This window comes from Dermochelys coriacea, chromosome 3 (assembly GCF_009764565.3).
Source record: "Dermochelys coriacea isolate rDerCor1 chromosome 3, rDerCor1.pri.v4, whole genome shotgun sequence".
NCBI lineage: Eukaryota > Metazoa > Chordata > Testudines > Dermochelyidae > Dermochelys > Dermochelys coriacea.
The window spans coordinates 211,713,437-211,732,357 of NC_050070.1; the positions used below are offsets into that span (position 1 = coordinate 211,713,437).

Below are 18,921 nucleotides of genomic sequence, written 5' to 3' on the forward strand. Positions count from 1 at the left end.
GCCCGATGCGCACAATATTCTCACGCACATAGAGTGCATGCGACCCTGGAATGGGATCGCCATGGGCCAATGCTCAAAGAAGAACCTTAAATGGAGAGTAGAATGTGCATGCAGGCCTCTGGTGGAGGGGCACACAGCCTCTCAGCTGGTATGAAGATTTGTCCTTCAAATCACTTCCCAAATATGGCTAGTTCTGCATAGATCCCAGCCAAAGCACAGAACAGGCTGGCATGGGCCTGGAGATCAACCTTTTTTGTTTAAAAGTGCCCTCCATGTGGAAAAGGCCTCAAAGAGCCCCAGGCTGTCCTCTGACCCCTAAGGGAGGGGACCATGGGAAAAGGAAGGTAGGCATTTCCCTGTAACCCTTGTAGCACATTCAGCTCTGGGCAGGAGAGATTAGGCACTCTGCTATCCGAGCCTGATTGCGTTCAGACAGGGCAAATCCGATAACATAGATTTGACCTTCCTGAAGTGGCTGAAGGAGTGGGGCATGGGGAGGGGTTTTCTGATAATGGACCAAAAAGCTCTAGGCTCTAGTCTGGATTAGAGCCAACGAAGCACCTGGGGCACAGTGGATCCCCTCCCCCGGTTCTGCACAATCTCGCACCATATAATATTGGATTTATTTGCATTGCAGAAGCACCCAAGAACCTAGACTGGGATTGGGACCCTGTTATAATAAGGACTGTGAATACTGTGGGTCCTGGTTTTGTCTCCTCTCTACAAAAAATGCAATTCTTAGTTTCAGCCACTTGTTCCAACGGGTATGAGAAGACGCTCCTGAAATGTAACATTAGTTTTGATATTCTTTTCCTCTTTCAAAGCATCCACCACATCTGCCCAGCTGGAGTGTCCATGTTGCTCCATGTTCTTTATTCGCAGCTATATCTAGAAAAATTAAAGATCCCTTTTGTACATAAACTGCTAAATAGAACTTCAGAAAGTGATTCCGATGTAAACCCTTTGTTGCATCTGTCTATTGAAGTATGATTTTAAAAAACCCAATCCTACATTGAAATGCTCCATGGGGCTAAACTACAAATCATGGAGTGATTTATTAATCTGCTGTAGTGGAATTTTATTGGCCAAAGCTACCTATGCTTGCCTCCTCTTAAGATGGTCCAAAATGTGGTGAGACTTTGCTGTTCTGTGTAACCCAAATCAGTGCCCCAAAGTGTTATGTTTTCTCCAACCATCTGCATTCTTCTCTTGCCAATGGGACTTCACAATGACTGTATTTCACAATCCAAGGCTTTGAATAATTGTGCATGTGAAAGAATATCTGACTGGCCACAAAGAGAGAATCCAATGAATAAAGGCAGGTGGATGTTTTGTTCTTTGCATAGTATCTAACTGCAGGAGCAGTTGTTTCCATCTGACTTAGAGAGGCAGTGTGGTCTGTTTGCCTGCATATGTACAAAATATTTCCCTGGAGCCTATATGCTTTTTAAAAAAAACACTCTGGAGTTACCAATAGTAAACAAAGTTGGTACTGAATCAATCTGTTATGACAGCACCTTTATCATGTGTCCCATTTATCTCCGACCTGCCCCAAAGAAGCATGAGACCTATAAAATGACCAACTCACATTTACTTGGAGCTGACAGTCTAGCTCGCTAAGAAAAAAAATTTATCAAAGGGGAAAGCATCATCTTTCCAAGTGGTATGTAATCAAATAGACCCTATATTCTCCTTCATGACCATTCTTTTCTAATTTTCTACAAACAGCCTGAAACATCATTACTGAGGATTTCTACCACTTAACCATAAACCATTCCTATGGGGCATAAAAAGAATAAAGTGTGCCACAAATCACTTGTATCAAAACAGCGCTTTCCCTGAATTTGCAACTCCAAAGACTTTTATCTACTTCTAGGTTAGTAGGAGCTCTTTGTAGCACCGTCCTTTCTAACCTAAACAATTCTAGTCTTTTCCAGTCTCTTGACAAATGGAAGTTTTTCCATAGACTTCACATTACCATTGTTGTCTCCTGTTTCTGAACACACTGTTTCTGCTACCCCTTTTCTAATTAGGGCACCAGAGCTAAACACCGCATTCTAGGTGAGATAATTCCATTGGTGGGGGTGCGTGTGGTAGCATTAGAATCTCTTTCCATGTTTCCATCTCCTTCCCTAGACATCCTCGCATCTGTATTAATGGATGCTACGAACTGAGCAGTGGACTTCACTGCTTTGTCTTTTGTGACATCCAGGTTTCTTTCCTGAGTGGTTGCAGTAATTTAGAACTTGGTAAAGGGTATGTGTGATGTTGCACTGTCTATGTTTATGGAAATATGCTTATGAGAATAAATGACATAACCGGAATATGCTTTATGCTAGATATGCCATGTAACATATCTTTGCAAAGGTTATCATCTAATAAATATATTCATGTATCATTTTTATATCCGAAGTTATGAGTATTGGCTCTATGCTTGTATTTGAAGTGTTAGCTGTACGAAACACATGAGGGAGGTTTGGCCAACATATTGTGAAGGGACAATTCAAGTAATTGGAAGTACTGAACTAACAATGGACTTTGGGAGACACCGATCCACATCTGAACTTTCCTGGGAAAGTTCAAAATAACATGTAAACAATGGCGTCAGTCTGCAGAAAGCTGAATCATTCATGGACATGTGACTTGCCCATGTGGCTGCAAACTCCATCTTGTTGCTGTGATTTTTGCATAGAAGAACAAAGGGGTATCTGCCCACAAGAGAGAGACTATAAAAGGCCCTGGAAGCCTCTTCATTTTGTCTTCAGCTGACTCAAGAGAGAGAGCCTCTCCAACTCAAAGAGATGCCTCAAAGAAACTGGAACAAAGAACTGTAACTATGGGGGTATGAGTGATTGCTGGACCCAAGCCATAAACTACAATGTTCTGGAAAGGATTGTACCTGAGATAACATCTAGGGTGAGAAGTTAGTATTTGTAACTAGATCCTTGGTGTATTAAGTTATCCTTGCGTTTATTTATTTTTGCTTGGTAACTTACTTTGTTTATTACTTGAATTAAATCCTACTTTTTATACAGAATAAAATCACTTTTGTTTGTTAATCACTTTGGGTTAATTCATACCTGCGGGAGCAAACAACTGTGCATATCTCCCTATCTGTGTTATAGGCGGTGGACAATTTGCATTTACCCTATGTAAGCTTTATACAGAGTAAAATGGATTTATTCGGGGTCTAGGCTCCCTGAAAGACTGAATATTGGGTGCTGGGAAAGCCCCTGTTAACTGAGAAGCCCCTGGGGTAAGTGAATCTTAGTGAACTGCAGGGATGCATGGCCCCACCTCTTGATCTGTGCTGGGGCCGACTGGTGTGTAATGTATGAACAGGGCAGAAAAGCCTCAGGAATACTCTGCCGGGTATGCAGGAGGGAGCATTACTTTGATATAGAAAGAGTCTCCCTCCTAAGATGTGCAAGAGAAAACTCTCTGCTTGGATATACATTCGATGTTCTTCTGCCAGGGAAGGTGAAAAGCTGAATGATGTTCAGTTTTATTACTGAGGAAATAGCATGTGATTGTATAATTAAAGACTTTGTCTTAAGACATGTGCATGAGGGGCAGAGTTAAGGTTAAACATGCAACTTCCGTGTTTCTTAATTCAATTGCTCAACTGAGACCCCTTAATATTTCCTTAATGTAGATATTTTTGGGGTGTGTGGAATGGAATTCTGGATGGCATATGATTATGGTGGCAGTCTCAATAGGTTTTACTGCAAAATAAATACACGTAGTAAATATTGAACAGAGTTGGTCAAAATGCAGAAAAAAGTTAAGAAAAACTTGGGGGAATTTCTTTGTTTATATATTGACTTTCAAGAAACTATTTCATCCTCATTTTGAAACTGGAAAAAAATGTCTACTTGCTGTGCTGTAGTATGTGTTTTTCAACAGGGAGAGAATTACTTCAGAAATAACATTAACCATTAACATGTACATAGGTTCAGAAGCTAGCCTCATCCTTCCATTATAGTAAATCACTTGTGCATGGTGAATCTGCAAGCACTGGGTTTTAATTGGCGTTTTTATATAACCAGTCCAAACTGTAATTGTTTTTGATAAACAAGTGTAATTCACTGTAGATTTTGCAAATGCAATACATAAATAAGACCTCAATAGAATACTTTATTCGACTTGAGTAACACTTCTTACTTTTGTATCTGCAGGTAGGAAGACATTTGGAAGCTGGTCAGACAAAGCTATCATGTTGAGGTTAAGTCATTCACCTGCCTTTCCTGAAGGTTTTCACCTTTTAAGTATTGTGGCACTCTTGCTATTCCATGTGGACAAAGCATATGCAGAAAGTCCAACAGAAGAAGAGCCAAACAACACTGCAGTATGTACTGGTACATATTTTTGCAAACCAGGTGTGATTTTACCTATCTGGGAGCCCCAAGACCCTTCATTTGGCGATAAAATTGCTAGAGCTACTGTCTATTTTGTGGCCATGGTCTACATGTTCCTAGGTGTATCCATCATAGCTGACCGCTTCATGTCCTCTATAGAAGTCATTACATCCCAAGAGCGAGAGATAACTATCAAGAAGCCCAATGGTGAGACGAGCAAAACCACAGTGAGGATTTGGAATGAGACTGTGTCCAACCTAACATTGATGGCTTTGGGTTCTTCAGCCCCTGAGATTCTACTTTCTGTTATTGAAATATGTGGTCATGGTTTCACTGCAGGGGATCTCGGACCGAGCACCATTGTAGGCAGTGCTGCCTTTAACATGTTCATCATTATAGCCATATGTGTCTATGTGGTTCCAGATGGAGAAATACGGAAGATTAAGCATCTACGAGTGTTTTTTGTGACAGCAGCTTGGAGCATCTTTGCCTACACTTGGCTTTACCTTATTTTATCTGTCATATCGCCCGGTGTTGTGGAGGTCTGGGAAAGCTTGCTCACTTTCTTCTTCTTTCCCATTTGTGTGGTGTTTGCGTGGGTAGCTGACCGAAGGCTTTTATTTTACAAGTATGTCTACAAGAAGTACAGGGCTGGCAAACAGCGAGGCATGATCATTGAACATGAGGGTGACCGGCCATCATCCAAAGCTGACATTGAAATGGATGGCAAAGTGGTTAACTCCCATGTGGAGAACTTCTTAGATGGTACCCTGGTTCTGGAGGCAGATGAGAAGGATCAAGATGATGAGGAAGCAAGGAGGGAAATGGCTAGAATCCTGAAGGAGCTGAAACAGAAGCACCCAGACAAAGAAATAGAACAGCTGATCGAATTAGCTAACTACCAGGTTCTGAGCCAACAGCAAAAGAGCCGAGCCTTTTATCGCATTCAGGCTACTCGGCTAATGACGGGTGCTGGCAACATTTTGAAGAGACATGCTGCGGATCAGGCACGGAAAGCTGTCAGCATGCATGAGGTCAACTGTGAAGTGGTGGAAAATGACCCTATCAGTAAGATCTACTTTGAGCAGAACACCTACCAGTGTCTCGAGAACTGTGGCACTGTAGCTTTGACCATTGTTCGCCGAGGTGGTGACTTGACCCACATCGTGCACGTTGACTTCAGAACAGAAGATGGCACAGCCAACGCAGGGTCTGATTATGAGTTTACCGAAGGGACAGTGGTCTTCAAGCCTGGCGAGACACAGAAGGAAATCCGCATTGGCATAATTGACGACGATATCTTTGAGGAGGATGAGAACTTCCTCGTTCACCTCAGCAATGTGCAAGTGAGCACTGAAGCATTGGATGAAGGAATTCTGAAGGCCAACCATGTCGCAACGCTTGCCTGCCTGGGGTCACCCTGCACTGCCACTGTTACCATCTTTGATGATGATCATGCGGGCATCTTTACCTTTGAGGAGCCAGTCACTCACGTAAGCGAGAGCATTGGAACCATGGAAGTGAAAGTGCTGAGAACGTCCGGCGCTCGAGGAAATGTTGTTTTGCCCTACAAAACCATTGAAGGCTCAGCCAGAGGGGGAGGAGAGGACTTTGAGGATACTTGTGGGGAGCTTGAGTTCCAGAATGACGAGATTGTGTAAGTACCTCCTTTTTAACATCTCTTACCAGTGCAAAATGAACAAATGGGGTTTATCATGCCAGAAGGAGTACTGCATTCCAAACACATGCCTTTGTGGTAGGGCTCCTATTGCCACAGATCCCAAACGGCCTCGTGCACTGCTCCCACCCCCAGGAGCCCCAGGTATAGTAGAAGTGCAGCAAAAACCTAGCACTAGCATGCCAGGTGGTAGAGCCTCTATGCAGGAGACTTTGTACGCCTGTGTGCTAGAGTGGAGCTGTGCGTGGGAGAGTGGTTCACAAAGCAGGATGTAAACAATAGGTAGCCAAGCAGAGAAGACCCATGTGGACGGGGGCAGCGGGCAGATGTTAATTGTCATTACCCCATTGTGGCAGTAGGCCTATGTTATGAGAGTCTGAAGCATGCATAGTATGGTCTCCGCCCCCATCCCAACTGAGTGTGAATGTGTCTCGAGCCAAGCACACCCTTTTCACTAATGCTTGCACTAGTTCACAGGGTTCTCCTGCCATTCACTTTGGAAAATGTCTTTTTAGTGGCTCCTTGTTCAAAATGCTGCAGACCTAGGTTGCCGTTGGCATCGGTGACATCATGAAAGATGTCTGTCCTGGGCCTTAAGTAAACGTTTCCATGTGGGGAAGTGGTGACATGAACGATAAGCAAGCAGCCAGGGTTGATGGATTACAAATGCAGAAGTGGTTAGGGAAAACACTGCTGCTAAGCATTGCCTGGTGAGCTGGACTAGGGAAAAATCACACCTGCCGTGACATATTTATTGTGTGTTGTGTTGAGAACGTAAATCCTCAAAATGCTATAATGGGAAAAATGTATCCTGAAATATGCCTGAGAGAGAGAGAGCCTCTCCCTGGTATTGTGTCCCTGGGAGGGGCAGGGCACAGAAACGGCACAAAACCTGATCAATTTCAACCCGAGGCTCTTCCTAAAGCAAACACCATATGCTTAAGCGAGTCCACTGCGAACAATAGTCTCATTTGCTAAAAATCACTATAGAATTTGGAGTGGTTCCTGATATCCCGTTCAATCCATACTACTCACTTTTTTTGTAAGACATCAGGCACCCCCAGTACAAACTGATGAAGTGTGCCTTTTTGTTTCTTGCATTCTTTATAGCCGCTCTGAAGGTACAGAAGCCAAATGATTTATAAAGGTGTGTGTGTGTGTGTGTATGTGTGTTAAGGTTATTTTAAGATTTATGCCAGGTGCAGGACTGACAGCGTAAGGGACAAAAATCAGGATTTTTAGCATTTTCTTTTGTTTGAAAATTTCACACGAACACATTTTGGACTGTTCTTTCTGTGTTCAAGCCTATTGTGTGTTTGGTCACCTCGGAGTATTATTTCTGTTCTCTGATTGTCTGAGTGCAGCTGTAATAACCAGGGGGAATGCTTGATCAAGTGACTAGGCCTTTGATTTTCTCCAGGAGAGCCAGGGAGATGTCTGTGGAGACAGGATGAACTAGGTTAGTAGAATGAAGGAATTTTGGGAACCATTTAAACCAGGTCACATTAATAGCAAACATTAGTGCCAGCAAAATCAGACTACTGCTGCCACATCCTAGGCTGGGGGTGGATGTAGAGTTCATTTCCTCTTGACACATATACACACACACACACACACACACACACACACACACACACACACACACACTCACTCTTTACAGTTTGTGGTGCATGTGAGAGAGCGAGAGAGAGAGCACGTGGTCCCAGCCATCAAGTTTGGGGCCAGATCCTTGTCTGGTTTATTGAATTTGAATTTGCTCTGAGCCAGGGCTCTGGTAGGGGCTTTGTGTGAAAGCGTGTGTGTGTGTGTGTGTGTGTGTAATTACAGCGATAGAGAGTAATATAACTGTACAGCAAATCTGACCTGATTAGATTAGATGTCCCACTGGTGGCAATGGGATCTCACCTGACACCGCTTCCTTGGCCTTGCTGAGAATCCAGGATGCCACGCTAGATGCTATTGATCAGTATAAGACAGAGGAGTGAGAAGCAGAGCCAGATAAGATAGATACGTCTGTCTATGTCACAGACATCTAGAAGGATAGAAACAAGATGTAAGAGAACTGCACTGAAATGACTAACATCCGCCTAATGGCTGTAGCCAAATAGTCTCTGGATGCTCGGCTCATCTGGAAATGAGGCCCTGGAGTCTGATGCACAACCCCCTCTCCTCACCCACTTCCCACCCCCAGGCCCAGGTAAAGGTCAGTTTGCTCACCATATCTAGAGAGGCTTCTCCATGCATTGGTGTCCCTTCCCTGGTGGTGTGTGCGAAATCACCATGGTCCTAAGCAAAAACTGTTCCTCTCATGGGCATTAATATGGATTTCACTGGGGTGGTGGCAAAACAAGGCCCCTGGTGCTGAACTGACTCCTCACATGAGAATAATGCTGAGCATGGCAGTGCTGCATAGGGAACACCTAAAGTAATGCTGTTTGTTTTACTCTGTGTTGCCAATGTCCTTCTTGTGGATAAGCCATGGAGCAACACTGGCTCTAACAGGAGCAAGTTAGCAAACAGAAGAAAGTAGCATCTAAACACATGTTGGAAGGGGTAGGGTACAACAGTGCAGGAACAATTTGTATAGTGGGGGTGTGAGAACCATTGAACCAAACTGTAAACCCTGGATATGATGGAAACTACTCCCCTCATTCCAGCACCTATTGTCGGGTGTGTAGGAGTTGGTAACTATTTGCATGCTAAGTCATCCTGATCTACGTGGGAAATACATATTTGTAAAATGCACGTGATAGTGGTGGCCACTTCACATGGACTTGTCCACACAGAGGCTCAGTGCCCAGCAAGCTGGGGGTAAATCTACAGAACACTAGCCTGTTGCACACTGACTGGCTGTGTGGACCGTGCTATAGTGCACTGACAGTTCCATAGTGCATTTAGTGCACATGAGCAGGGTTCACACGGTGACTTAGTGCATAGCAGGTGAGTGCGCTGTAAATTTACTCCCCAGCTTGCTGTTCTATTTCCATATGGACAAGCCCAAGTGTTGCTGTGAAGCACCAAAGCCTCCTTTTGAAGAAAGGGAAACATAATGCACATCGGGAAAGGAAAGTATTCAGTACCTGTTATCCTCAGGAAGCTGACTCCAGCCTTATTTTGCATCACTACAACTGATTAAAGCCTTCTTATTAACTTACAAGAACATCGACTAGTAATAAGTTTTATGCAGTGTTGCTGTAGCCCTGTTGGTCCCAGCATATTAGAGAGGCAAGGTGGTGGAGGGAATATCTTTTATTGGATCAACTTCTGTCGGTGAGAGATAAGTGTTTGAGCCACACAGAGCTCTTTTTGGGGGAGGGTTCGTTTAGTGCAAACTCGAAAGCTTGTGTCTCTCACCAACAGAAGTTGGTCCAACAAAAGAGATTCCCTCCCCACCTTCTCTCTCCAGTACTAAAATGTGCAGTCAGGATCTGATCCTGTCCACCTCTCTGTCCATACGAATTGCCATAACACAACAGACCATGGTCCATCTAGTTAACGTCATCTTTGTTGGTAACCAATGTCTGGTGATTCAGAAGACACCAAATATAGCTGTACATTTAGTCTACTTTATGTAGAAAACATCTTCTCCTACCACAGACTATGAGATCATCTTATGCCCTGAAGCATGACAATTGATATCTCCACTAAGTTTGGCTGCAAAGATACACAGAAACATAGATGTTCTGTTGTGGTACTTTCTCCATAATTGAAAGAGCTCTGTTAATCTTATTTTGAAGCCCTCACCCTAAGCCTTGGAATCAGAAAGATACGGAATTCTTTTTATTTTTTTGTGATCAGTATGATATTAGTTGGGCAGATTGTTTCATTAGACTGAAAGAGATGCTGTACATAGATGTCTACATAACCAGGCAGACTGACATTTCATATCAGGCTTCTTAATGCATCCTGGGCCTTAGTAATTGCCAGATCTAGTCATATAATTATGGATAATATTATGTATTTAGATGTATAATAGTCCTATAAAAACATACCTCTCGTAGGCTCTACGAGTGACATTTTGGACATGAGGGCAATTCAACCATGTTTTTGGCATTTCTTAACGTACACCTCAGCAGATACTAATCTAGCAGTCAAATGCCATGACACACGCAACCAGCTAAACTCAGCATTTAAGAGAGAGTGTTCCACTTCTTCCAAGACATCAGACCTCAGGTGTGTCTCTCCAAAAGCCTCAGTAAAATGTATACAAGCTTTGCAATGTATCTTGAACAAGTATGGACAGTGCTGGACCAGGTGGCATTTTTAAAAATATTTTCTAAATTTTTTTGTTTTTGGTAGGAAATAAAGTACAGGATGAGTCCACCCAGCTTAGCATCATGCCTCTGATGTCTTCCTCCCTCTCCCGCCCCACCCCAACCAAAATGCTTTAAGAATAAGGTTTGAGTTGATGGACATTGAATCCTGTTGAGTGATTAGCACCTCTGTGTTTTTAGATGCTTCTTGGTGGTAGTTGGGTTTGGTACCTAAGTAAAATAAACTCAAGGCATTTCTGCAAAGGGATTTGCTGTGCAATTTCAGTTTTCTGTGTATATAAAACCAGATTCTTTCAAGATAGATTGAGCAAAATCCCACCTGTTATACAATGAAAGGAAAAATTGCCACCACAGGCTAAAATGATCAAGTGTCCAGAGATCTGTTTGTGTCTTTCTGGATGCAGGCTCCTGGATTTCCCTCCAATGCATTAAATTATAAGCAGAAGGAACCAGTTCTCTTGGCTGGAGCTATATTTTGTTCTACCTGGAAGTGATAACTTCTAGAGGGCTCTGGAGTTAGAGGGAACAAGTCTTTCTATGGACTCTCTGCAACAGGCTGCATATGTAATTCACTGCTCTTTCATAAAGGGTTAAATTCTTCTGAAGCGTGGAAGGGGCCTGCAACAGGACCCTCCCTGGGACTGTGGGCTGAGAAGCTCTGTAGGCGGTGCCTCCTTATTTCCTATTTGTAGTAGAAGGCATCTCTGTGCTAGCCACATGTAGGCTGGGGTGGAGAAAGATGTAGGGCCATGGATAAGCATTTGTATGGTTCAAATGGACCAAAACACTAGCCAAGAGATGCAGAGGCTGGAAATACTCCAGCTTATCTGGCACTGCAGCCATGGAATACAATGGACACTGTTGCAACCTGCAGAGAACCACTGCGGGCCTGGTTTCTAAAACTCTGTGTGCATAACTGCACACCTATTTTGCATTTTTGACTGTGTTCAGACACATAGCTGGCCAGTTGGTTGTGACATTACCTCAGCGACACATGCAGTTCCTGATTTGTATATGCAAACATGGTGAGATACACGACTGCACAGGGACCATTCTCACATTCCTGACGTGCATGCCACTTACTGTCAGCACCCAGAATACCAATACGTAAATCAGGATGAAGAGACCTAGGGTTTGATCCTGCCACCCTTACTCCCATGTGTAAGCCCAGTCAGAGCACCTGTGTGACTGATGGATAGATGGGCTCCACATCTGCATCCAGCACTGCATTTCTTTTCCCACTTTTAAGGACACAGGCTTAATTTGTGCTGTTTGCCAGTGTGAGTCCGACCTGACTAGATTGTATGTCCCTAGTTTGGATTGCAGATAGGAAGGTTGTTATCAGCCAAAGCAGGTTGTATCAAAGGATTATAGGGTGGGAGGGGGAAGAGAAATAGTTAGTTCTACTTGCTTCCCTATTAAGAATTGACACAGTTTTTGTCCTTGACAAACCAATGTTTCCTTATTTGTAATGAGCTGTTGTTGGCAATTTACCACTGCCAGCTGCATCTCAGTGGTTGATTACGGGAACTTGGAGCTCCGATATGTAATAACTCTCTAAGAGCCATGTGAGAACTAGTTATTAGCTTCATCAGGGTCTGTGTACACATCCGCTGTGCTCCCTTATGAAAAGCTACCCATTAAATGTATTGTAGTAATTTACGAAACACAGGACCCATTCTGTTTTTACATATTAAAGCAGTTGTGCCAACAACCCTCAGGGGTTCTGTGTAACTCGCCTGCAGGACTTCCTCTCATGGTGCAGAGCCCTGGCACCTACTGGGGCAGCCCCACACCCCCAAGGCATGCGGGGAGAGAGACTCAGCCTTTTCAGGGTGTAGCTTCTTTCCACTTTGTGCAGCCAGACAGTCTGCAGTGCTGGCAGGACATGACTAGGCAGGCTCTGCCCATCTATGACCTTCCCCACACACTTTCTGCAAAGGGGGAGCATCTGGCACAGCCCCTGTGCTCCCCCTTGGCACCCACAGCTAGGATCTGGGCAGCCCAGCCTGGCCTCACTACGTACGGGGTGGAGAGCAGAGGAATCCTTTCTCTCTCCGAAGGCCATACATAGCAGCATTAGGGCTGCACATTTACCATCCCCTAATCACTGCTTCCCTGAACGCCGGATACCTTCACACATCTGTGGTCTCTGTTCCCATTGTTTACTGTGCAGAACCTGAGTAATTCAGCAGTGGGCTTAAAAAACAAAAGTACCATATTGACCTCTGAAGACATAAGCCCTCTTTCCAGCCACAGAACATGGACCTTATCCACAGAGGTACTTGAGTGCAGAGCCATTAGCCTGTTCCTGATGGACAGAAGGTCACAGCTTCAGCCTGCACTGATTGTGTCACTAATATAGCTACTGTCATGTACAAGGTGGAACAAAAAGTCGACAACTGATCAGAGTTGCCTGCACAAGAGAGCTGTTCAGATAGGCAGCAAAACATCTGCCCCTGTTGAGAGCCGTGCACAGGGAGGGGAGACGAAACGAAAGAGCCAAGTGGCAGAGTCAGCACCAGATCCTCCCCCGAGAGGTGAGTCTCAGCCAGGAGGTTGGTTTGCATCAAAAGAATACAAGAAGGTCACCTTGCCTTTTGCAAGAGGAGTAGGCAGGCAGAGGTGACAGATGTGCTTCCCATGGCCAAGCCTCTTCTACATGCTCCCAGCAGCTCTGCTTATTCCACAGACATGAGCCCAGATTCACCAGAGAGGGTGCAAGTGACCTTCATTGCACCAATATGGCCAAGCAGACGACAGGTCGTTGTCCGCGACCCCATCCTCTGAAAGGAGCCCAGCCTTCAGACTTCCCACAAGAAGAGATCTTTTGCAGTCTCTTTCTGCTCAACAATTTTGCATCTCCATGTTTGTCCACATGGCTCTTGATTGGGAAAGCTCGATTAAAAAGGAGCCTTCAAAGCAGGATACTTGGAGCAGCCAAAAAATTGCCAGGCTATCAAATGGGCCTCTGGGGCATGCACAGATCACTCTCCATCTGGGATACAGGGGTCACTCGTGTCTTCTCCTTTGTTCAGACTGGGATATCGTGCAGGATTAGTGTTAACTCTGTTCAGTGAAGGGTCTCAAATCTCAATAAGGAAGGAATTGGCCTCGGTACCTCACACCCTGGTTTATGGGAGATCTCAAATTAACTTTGTCCTACTTGGAAGCTTGGCCTGGTCCTTGTGGAACATCTTTGAAGCTATGAGCTTTGCCCCCCTCTTGTAGAGTCCTTCACCTCTGCCAGGCCAGACCATCCACCTGGGACTTGGGAGCATTCACGTAAAACATGGACATAAGGAGAGAGATGGAACTGGGGGCACGTGTCTTGTTGATTTAATCCAGGGTTTCTGATTTACAGCGCAAAGGCCCAACTGTAAAGAGTCCAACTCCTTACATGGGAAAGTAATCCAAATGCAGAATCCTTGACATGACAGCTGGAAGAGGCTTATTTGGCCATCTTGTCCGTTCCACTCCCAATTCTCCATTGTTCCCTACTGTCAGTTCTTCAAGACTTGGCCAGTCTAGGTTTGAAGGACTCAGGTGCTGGGGCTTCCAGTGCTTTCTTGGGAAGGTCAAACAAACCTCCAGTCTGACAAACCTCATAGTCAGGAAATGCTAAATATTCCTCTGCTCCTCACATACGTCCATTGGGCCACCCTCGCCTTCCTCTCCTCCCCTGATATTTGTACTTGGCACCCCATTACGTTTTGAATGAACATGCACCCACAAAGCAAAGGACATCAGCCTTTAACTCCTCTGCCATTCTCTCTCTCTCTCTCTCTCTCTCTCTCTCTCTCAGAGAGACAAAGCGCCTGCCTTCCCATCACTTCTACTGCACTCTGTTCTTCACCCCTCCCTAGCAGAGAGGTTCTGTGGCCTTGGGGAAACAACCTCACCTGACTCCTACCCTGCGTCCAACAAGCAAGCCAGGCTGGTTGTTGGGGTGTGGACTGAGCCCCGAAGGAACAAATGGACCCGTGTTTCGACACTTTGGGCCTGGAATTAGAGAGATGGATGGCTCTTTCATCCTGCTGAGCTTCCTTCTTGTTGACCAGCGTTCCTTCCTGTAACAAGAACAAAATAATCAGGCTGACAACTCAGAATGGCAATAAATTGATCCACTAAACTGCTCATCAGCCCTGAAACTTCACTTGCAGGCTGTAGCCTGAAGGAGCTAATGGCTAAGCTGTCCAGCCTACCTGTCAGTGCCTTAAATGAATGGTTCCAGCAAAGCTTGCAAGGCAAATTAAACCCACCAGCAGTTCCCTTTGCAGGCTCATTTTCAGCTCTCTCTGGTTCAGGCTGCTCTCATATTGTGGATAATTGAAGTCCACGTGTTGCCTGTAGAGCCCTAACTTTCTGCCATTTGCTGACCTGAGTGCCCAGCAGTACAGCCCTGACAGTCTCTTAGCTGCGGGTTTTGACAGACCATTTATTCTGGCAAGCCTTTGCATAGGGCATGGAACATTAGCACCTAAACTACCAGACCCAGAGCCCCCGGACACCACTTTGAACCTTTGCCACAACCAGGCATTTCATTTACAATCTGATTCTGCATTTTGAAGCCTAGTTTTGCTGCCCTAATATTGTGCTGCTATTTCCTAAAAATATACCACGCTCCCAACTCAGAAAAATGTCCTGCAAGGAGCCTAGTAAAATAAAGGAATGAGGAAACCCTCACCCACATGGCAGAGCCGCACTGGTTAAATTTGAGGCATGAGTTAAAGTGTTGCAAGACTATGAAGAATGGCTTACTTTGGTTTAGCTATGTCAACTGGCAACCAGTTTGAGCTAAACTGAAATAAGACTATCCACATAGGGATTTGCATTTGGTTTTACTGAATCTGCTTAAATTCATGCCTTACATGAACTTGGTGCAAATTTTCCATGTCAACAAGCCCTACAATGATCTGGTATCACTCCTATGTAGTGTTCAAGTAATATAAACAAGGGCAATTGTTCATGGGCCTATTGTAAGTGGCACCTGTACCAGCTGGAGTGCTAGTGGCTTTCACAGTATATCAGGGTTGGAAGAAACCTCAGCAGGCCATCTAGTCCAACCCCCTGCTCAAAGCAGGACCAACCCCAACTAAATCATCCCAGCCAGGGCTTTGTCAAGCCTGGCCTTAAAAACCCTCTAAGGATGGAGATTCCACCACCTCCCTAGCTAACGCAGTGTTCCAGTGTTTCACCACCCTCCTAGTGAAATAGTGTTTCCTAATATCCAACCTGGACCTCTCCCACAGCAACTTGAGACCATTATTCCTTGTTCGGTTCTCTGCCATCATAGAGAACAGCCCTTACTTGGCAGCACAACTATGGGAAGTGATAGTGCAAGAAATGCTGTCGAAAGATGGACCAGGGAGATCTCACAGCCTCATCCCCTTGATATCAAACATCATCTTCCCAAGTTACCTATGACCTGCTCAGTAGTGCTTCCATTCAGCACCTTCCCTTACCTCCAAACAGCTGGACAAAGTAAGAGCCAGAGCCAGCCCTTCTCTTCCTCCTCTAATTAGACACAATCCAAACTTCCCTTCAGGAACTCCATGTCCCCAAGGGGGAAATGCAGCCTGCCAAGATGAGGGCAGCTCATTAAAAAGGGAGAATGTTGGAGCTGGAGACGTGACAAAGACCTTTCCATCTAGATACGGCAGCAGTATTTAATTACATACAATTAAAACATCATATTCCAACCCCCGAGAAACGGCCGGCTGGGAGAGACCTTGGCCTGAGGTTGTGAAGGTGCTAATGGACTCTGGAAGCTCCAGAGGCGGCAGGACTTATTAAACTTGATATAGGTGGCAAATCTAATTAAGAGGATAAATGGGAAAAGGCTTCAGATAAGGCAATCCCCCTAGATCTTTGGCGCCCTATTTAACGTTGGGAGCTTTGGTCTCCCTGTACGCAACACTGAGCAACTTCAGCCAGACCGGATGCTCTCTTGTTTAGGGAAAACCTGCCTCACTGTGGGGGGGCCTGGTGGGGAGGGCATGGCTGGCAAGGCTCCTTTGTCTACATGTAGGGGGGACACCCCACGGTGGGGGCATATCGACACAGAATTTGAAACAGCGCCTGGGCTGTAGCACAGTGACATGACCAAGGGATCTGATGCTGATGCCTTTGGGTCTCCTGAATAAACAGGCCTCTCCTTTCCAGAGTACCACATGGCTCCCACAGCCCCTGGGCGCACCAAGGTGCAGGCACTGGTAGAAACCTGGGAAAGGAGGGAGCCCCTGGAAATATCACCTGGGACAGGAGAGGGCGAGGGATTCTGAGAATGGTGAAGGCAGCAGCTGGCCCCACACAGACCTACCTGCTGATCCAAGATCAGCTGAGAGAGACCTGGGTAAAATGTGGGCACTTCTTTCCCTGAAAGATGCATACTGCCTTCACCTTCACCTCCTGTTTTATGGAATTTCTAGAACTGATGGCTGGTCTCGTGCTCCAACCCTGAACACGCACGGGGAGCACAGTGAGCTAAGCCCCCAGGATAAAACTCTGAGGACCTAAGAGAGAGAGCCACTTTGATTTCTTTGGCATCCTTCACCCAAAGAGCCAAACACTTTGAGCTCTGGGCTGCATCTGGCTAAGGACCGGCCAGCTGTGCTGGAAGAACAGCAGTGGTAAGAAAATGACTTGGAACAAAGGCTCTAGTGTTGTTACATTAGGTGTTAGTCTTAGAAGCACATTTTTACCATTTGTTTGTAACCATCTCTGTCCCAATTCCTTCTGCTTGGTCTCACTGAAACATCTGCTCTGTGTTAATCAACTTCATCTTTTTATTACACAACCATCTCTCTGCTGTGCTTACAGCTGAAGGGTAAAATCCCCGGCCTAACTAGCAGGCTGGTGCTGTGTAGCAGTGAACGTGATGCGGGAGGGAGGGGTGAGTGGGAGGCACAGAGGATCTTACTCTCCCCCTCCTGGTCTGTGTGAACCCCCAAAGCATCACAGTGGGACCCTGGATGGGGTGGGCCATGGCTCTGAGGTGGCACCGAATGTGCATGCTCTAAAACCCTTGGCATGTGAGCAAGAACCAGCCCAGCACCTGACTGATCAGCCCGTGGGATTGGGATGGAATTTCCCCCCAGGTCAGATTGGCAGTGACCGGGTGGGAGGGGAATGCCTCCCTCTACAGCGTGTGGGTGTGGGCTGCTTGCCAGGATAATGAGGGTGCATTTTAATCAGTTCCCTGCCATTGTGGGGGGCCTTAGTGCACCTCGGTCCCTCCTGTTCTCTGTCTATGGCATAGGTCTCGTCTCCTGAGGGCTGTGAGACTTCCGTCTCAATTCTGGTGTGCGGTGCTGCGTGGGATTGATGGCCTGCAGGTTGGATTAGATGATCTGGCGGTCCTTCCTGGCTTTAAAGTCTGACTCTGTGGCAAGCAGATCAAAGGAGAAAGAGAGAAAAGGGAACGCAAAGACAGAGGAGACCAAATAGAGAGAGTTTTGGAAAAGGAGCATAAGGGGGGAGAGAGAGAGAGAGAATTAAGGGCCAAAATTGTGAGAATCTTGGGGATTCAGGTCAGTGTTCCCACGGGGCAGTGAGCTTTCCTAGAGCCTGATGTATGCCCTTACTTCCTTTTTCTTAAACTTCCCCTCCCCCTCCAAATGCTGACTTCAGTGGGAGTTCCAAACTCTGGAGGAAGTCAGGCTCTGGCTTCCCGGGCCTAATTGCAAATGTCACTTGGCTCTAGCCACAGAATGAGTTTGACGTTCTGGTTTTAAATTAATCTGGCTGCTATTGGACAAGTTTCAGCATCGGTGTTCTTACAGCTGAAAGGATTGATCTGGCTTTGACAGCAAAGGTAAATGTAGTAGCAGAAGGGAAGGTCTTCTGACGTTGAAGATAATTTTTCTTGGCAAGGCTTACTTGATTGCAATTGGTGCATGAGGAAGGAAGATCAAAACTGATCTGATTTTTTTCTTTCTATATTTAGGCATTTTGGTGACAGGGCAGCAGAAAAGGAGAAATTGCATTGCTCTGTGTGTGTGTGAGAGAGAGAGAGAGAGAGATGGAAGTATCATTGGGAGTGCCATACAAGGTTATATTGAGGTTTTTCAGCTAAAACAAGATTTAAAATATCTTTCATGGGCATGGGGATGGGGGTGGTGCAGAAAGATGATCATCAAAATTTCACTATTTACTCTTGGGGCAAATCTTTAATTTGTTCAAAAGTATGAAGAAGTTAAATCATTGCTTTTTTAAAATTTAGAGTGTTTAACGTTTTTCCAGACCACTAAAAGATACAAATGATGTTATTTAACACTTGAGATTTTTAGGTAGATGTATGTCTAAGAAAATCTTATAAGGTCATTTTAAAAAAATCTATTAAAACCAGCCATTGGCATTGTTTAGCATTACTGTTTCTATTTACACCTTGGAAGCCAAGTTATTTTGAAAAGGTATTAATCAAAAGATGACAAATGCAACTTTCTACATGAAATACCAGTGTGCAACAGTTAATGCAAAAATTGTCATCAGCAGTATTACACAGTAGCTGTTTGCAAACCAGGAGATTTGCATGGAGTGCCCCAATTATGTGGCAGAAAACTCCTACAAGGAAGGTTTCAGAGTAGCAGCCGTGTTAGTCTGTATTCGC

General features: G+C 45.2%; 1 protein-coding gene across 6 annotated transcripts in view; it reads left to right on the plus strand.

Annotated features, from left to right (window-relative positions):
• The window catches only part of SLC8A1 (solute carrier family 8 member A1), a 337,787-nt gene that overhangs the window by 42,201 nt on the left and 276,665 nt on the right, over positions 1 to 18,921 (plus strand). For all 6 annotated transcript variants that reach the window (XM_043512216.1, XM_043512215.1, XM_043512219.1 and 3 more), the window contains one exon: positions 4,179 to 6,015. In XM_043512216.1, coding sequence (XP_043368151.1) covers positions 4,217 to 6,015 — 1,799 coding nt within the window. In that variant the 5' untranslated portion in view covers positions 4,179 to 4,216. The remainder of the gene's footprint in view (positions 1 to 4,178; positions 6,016 to 18,921) is intronic.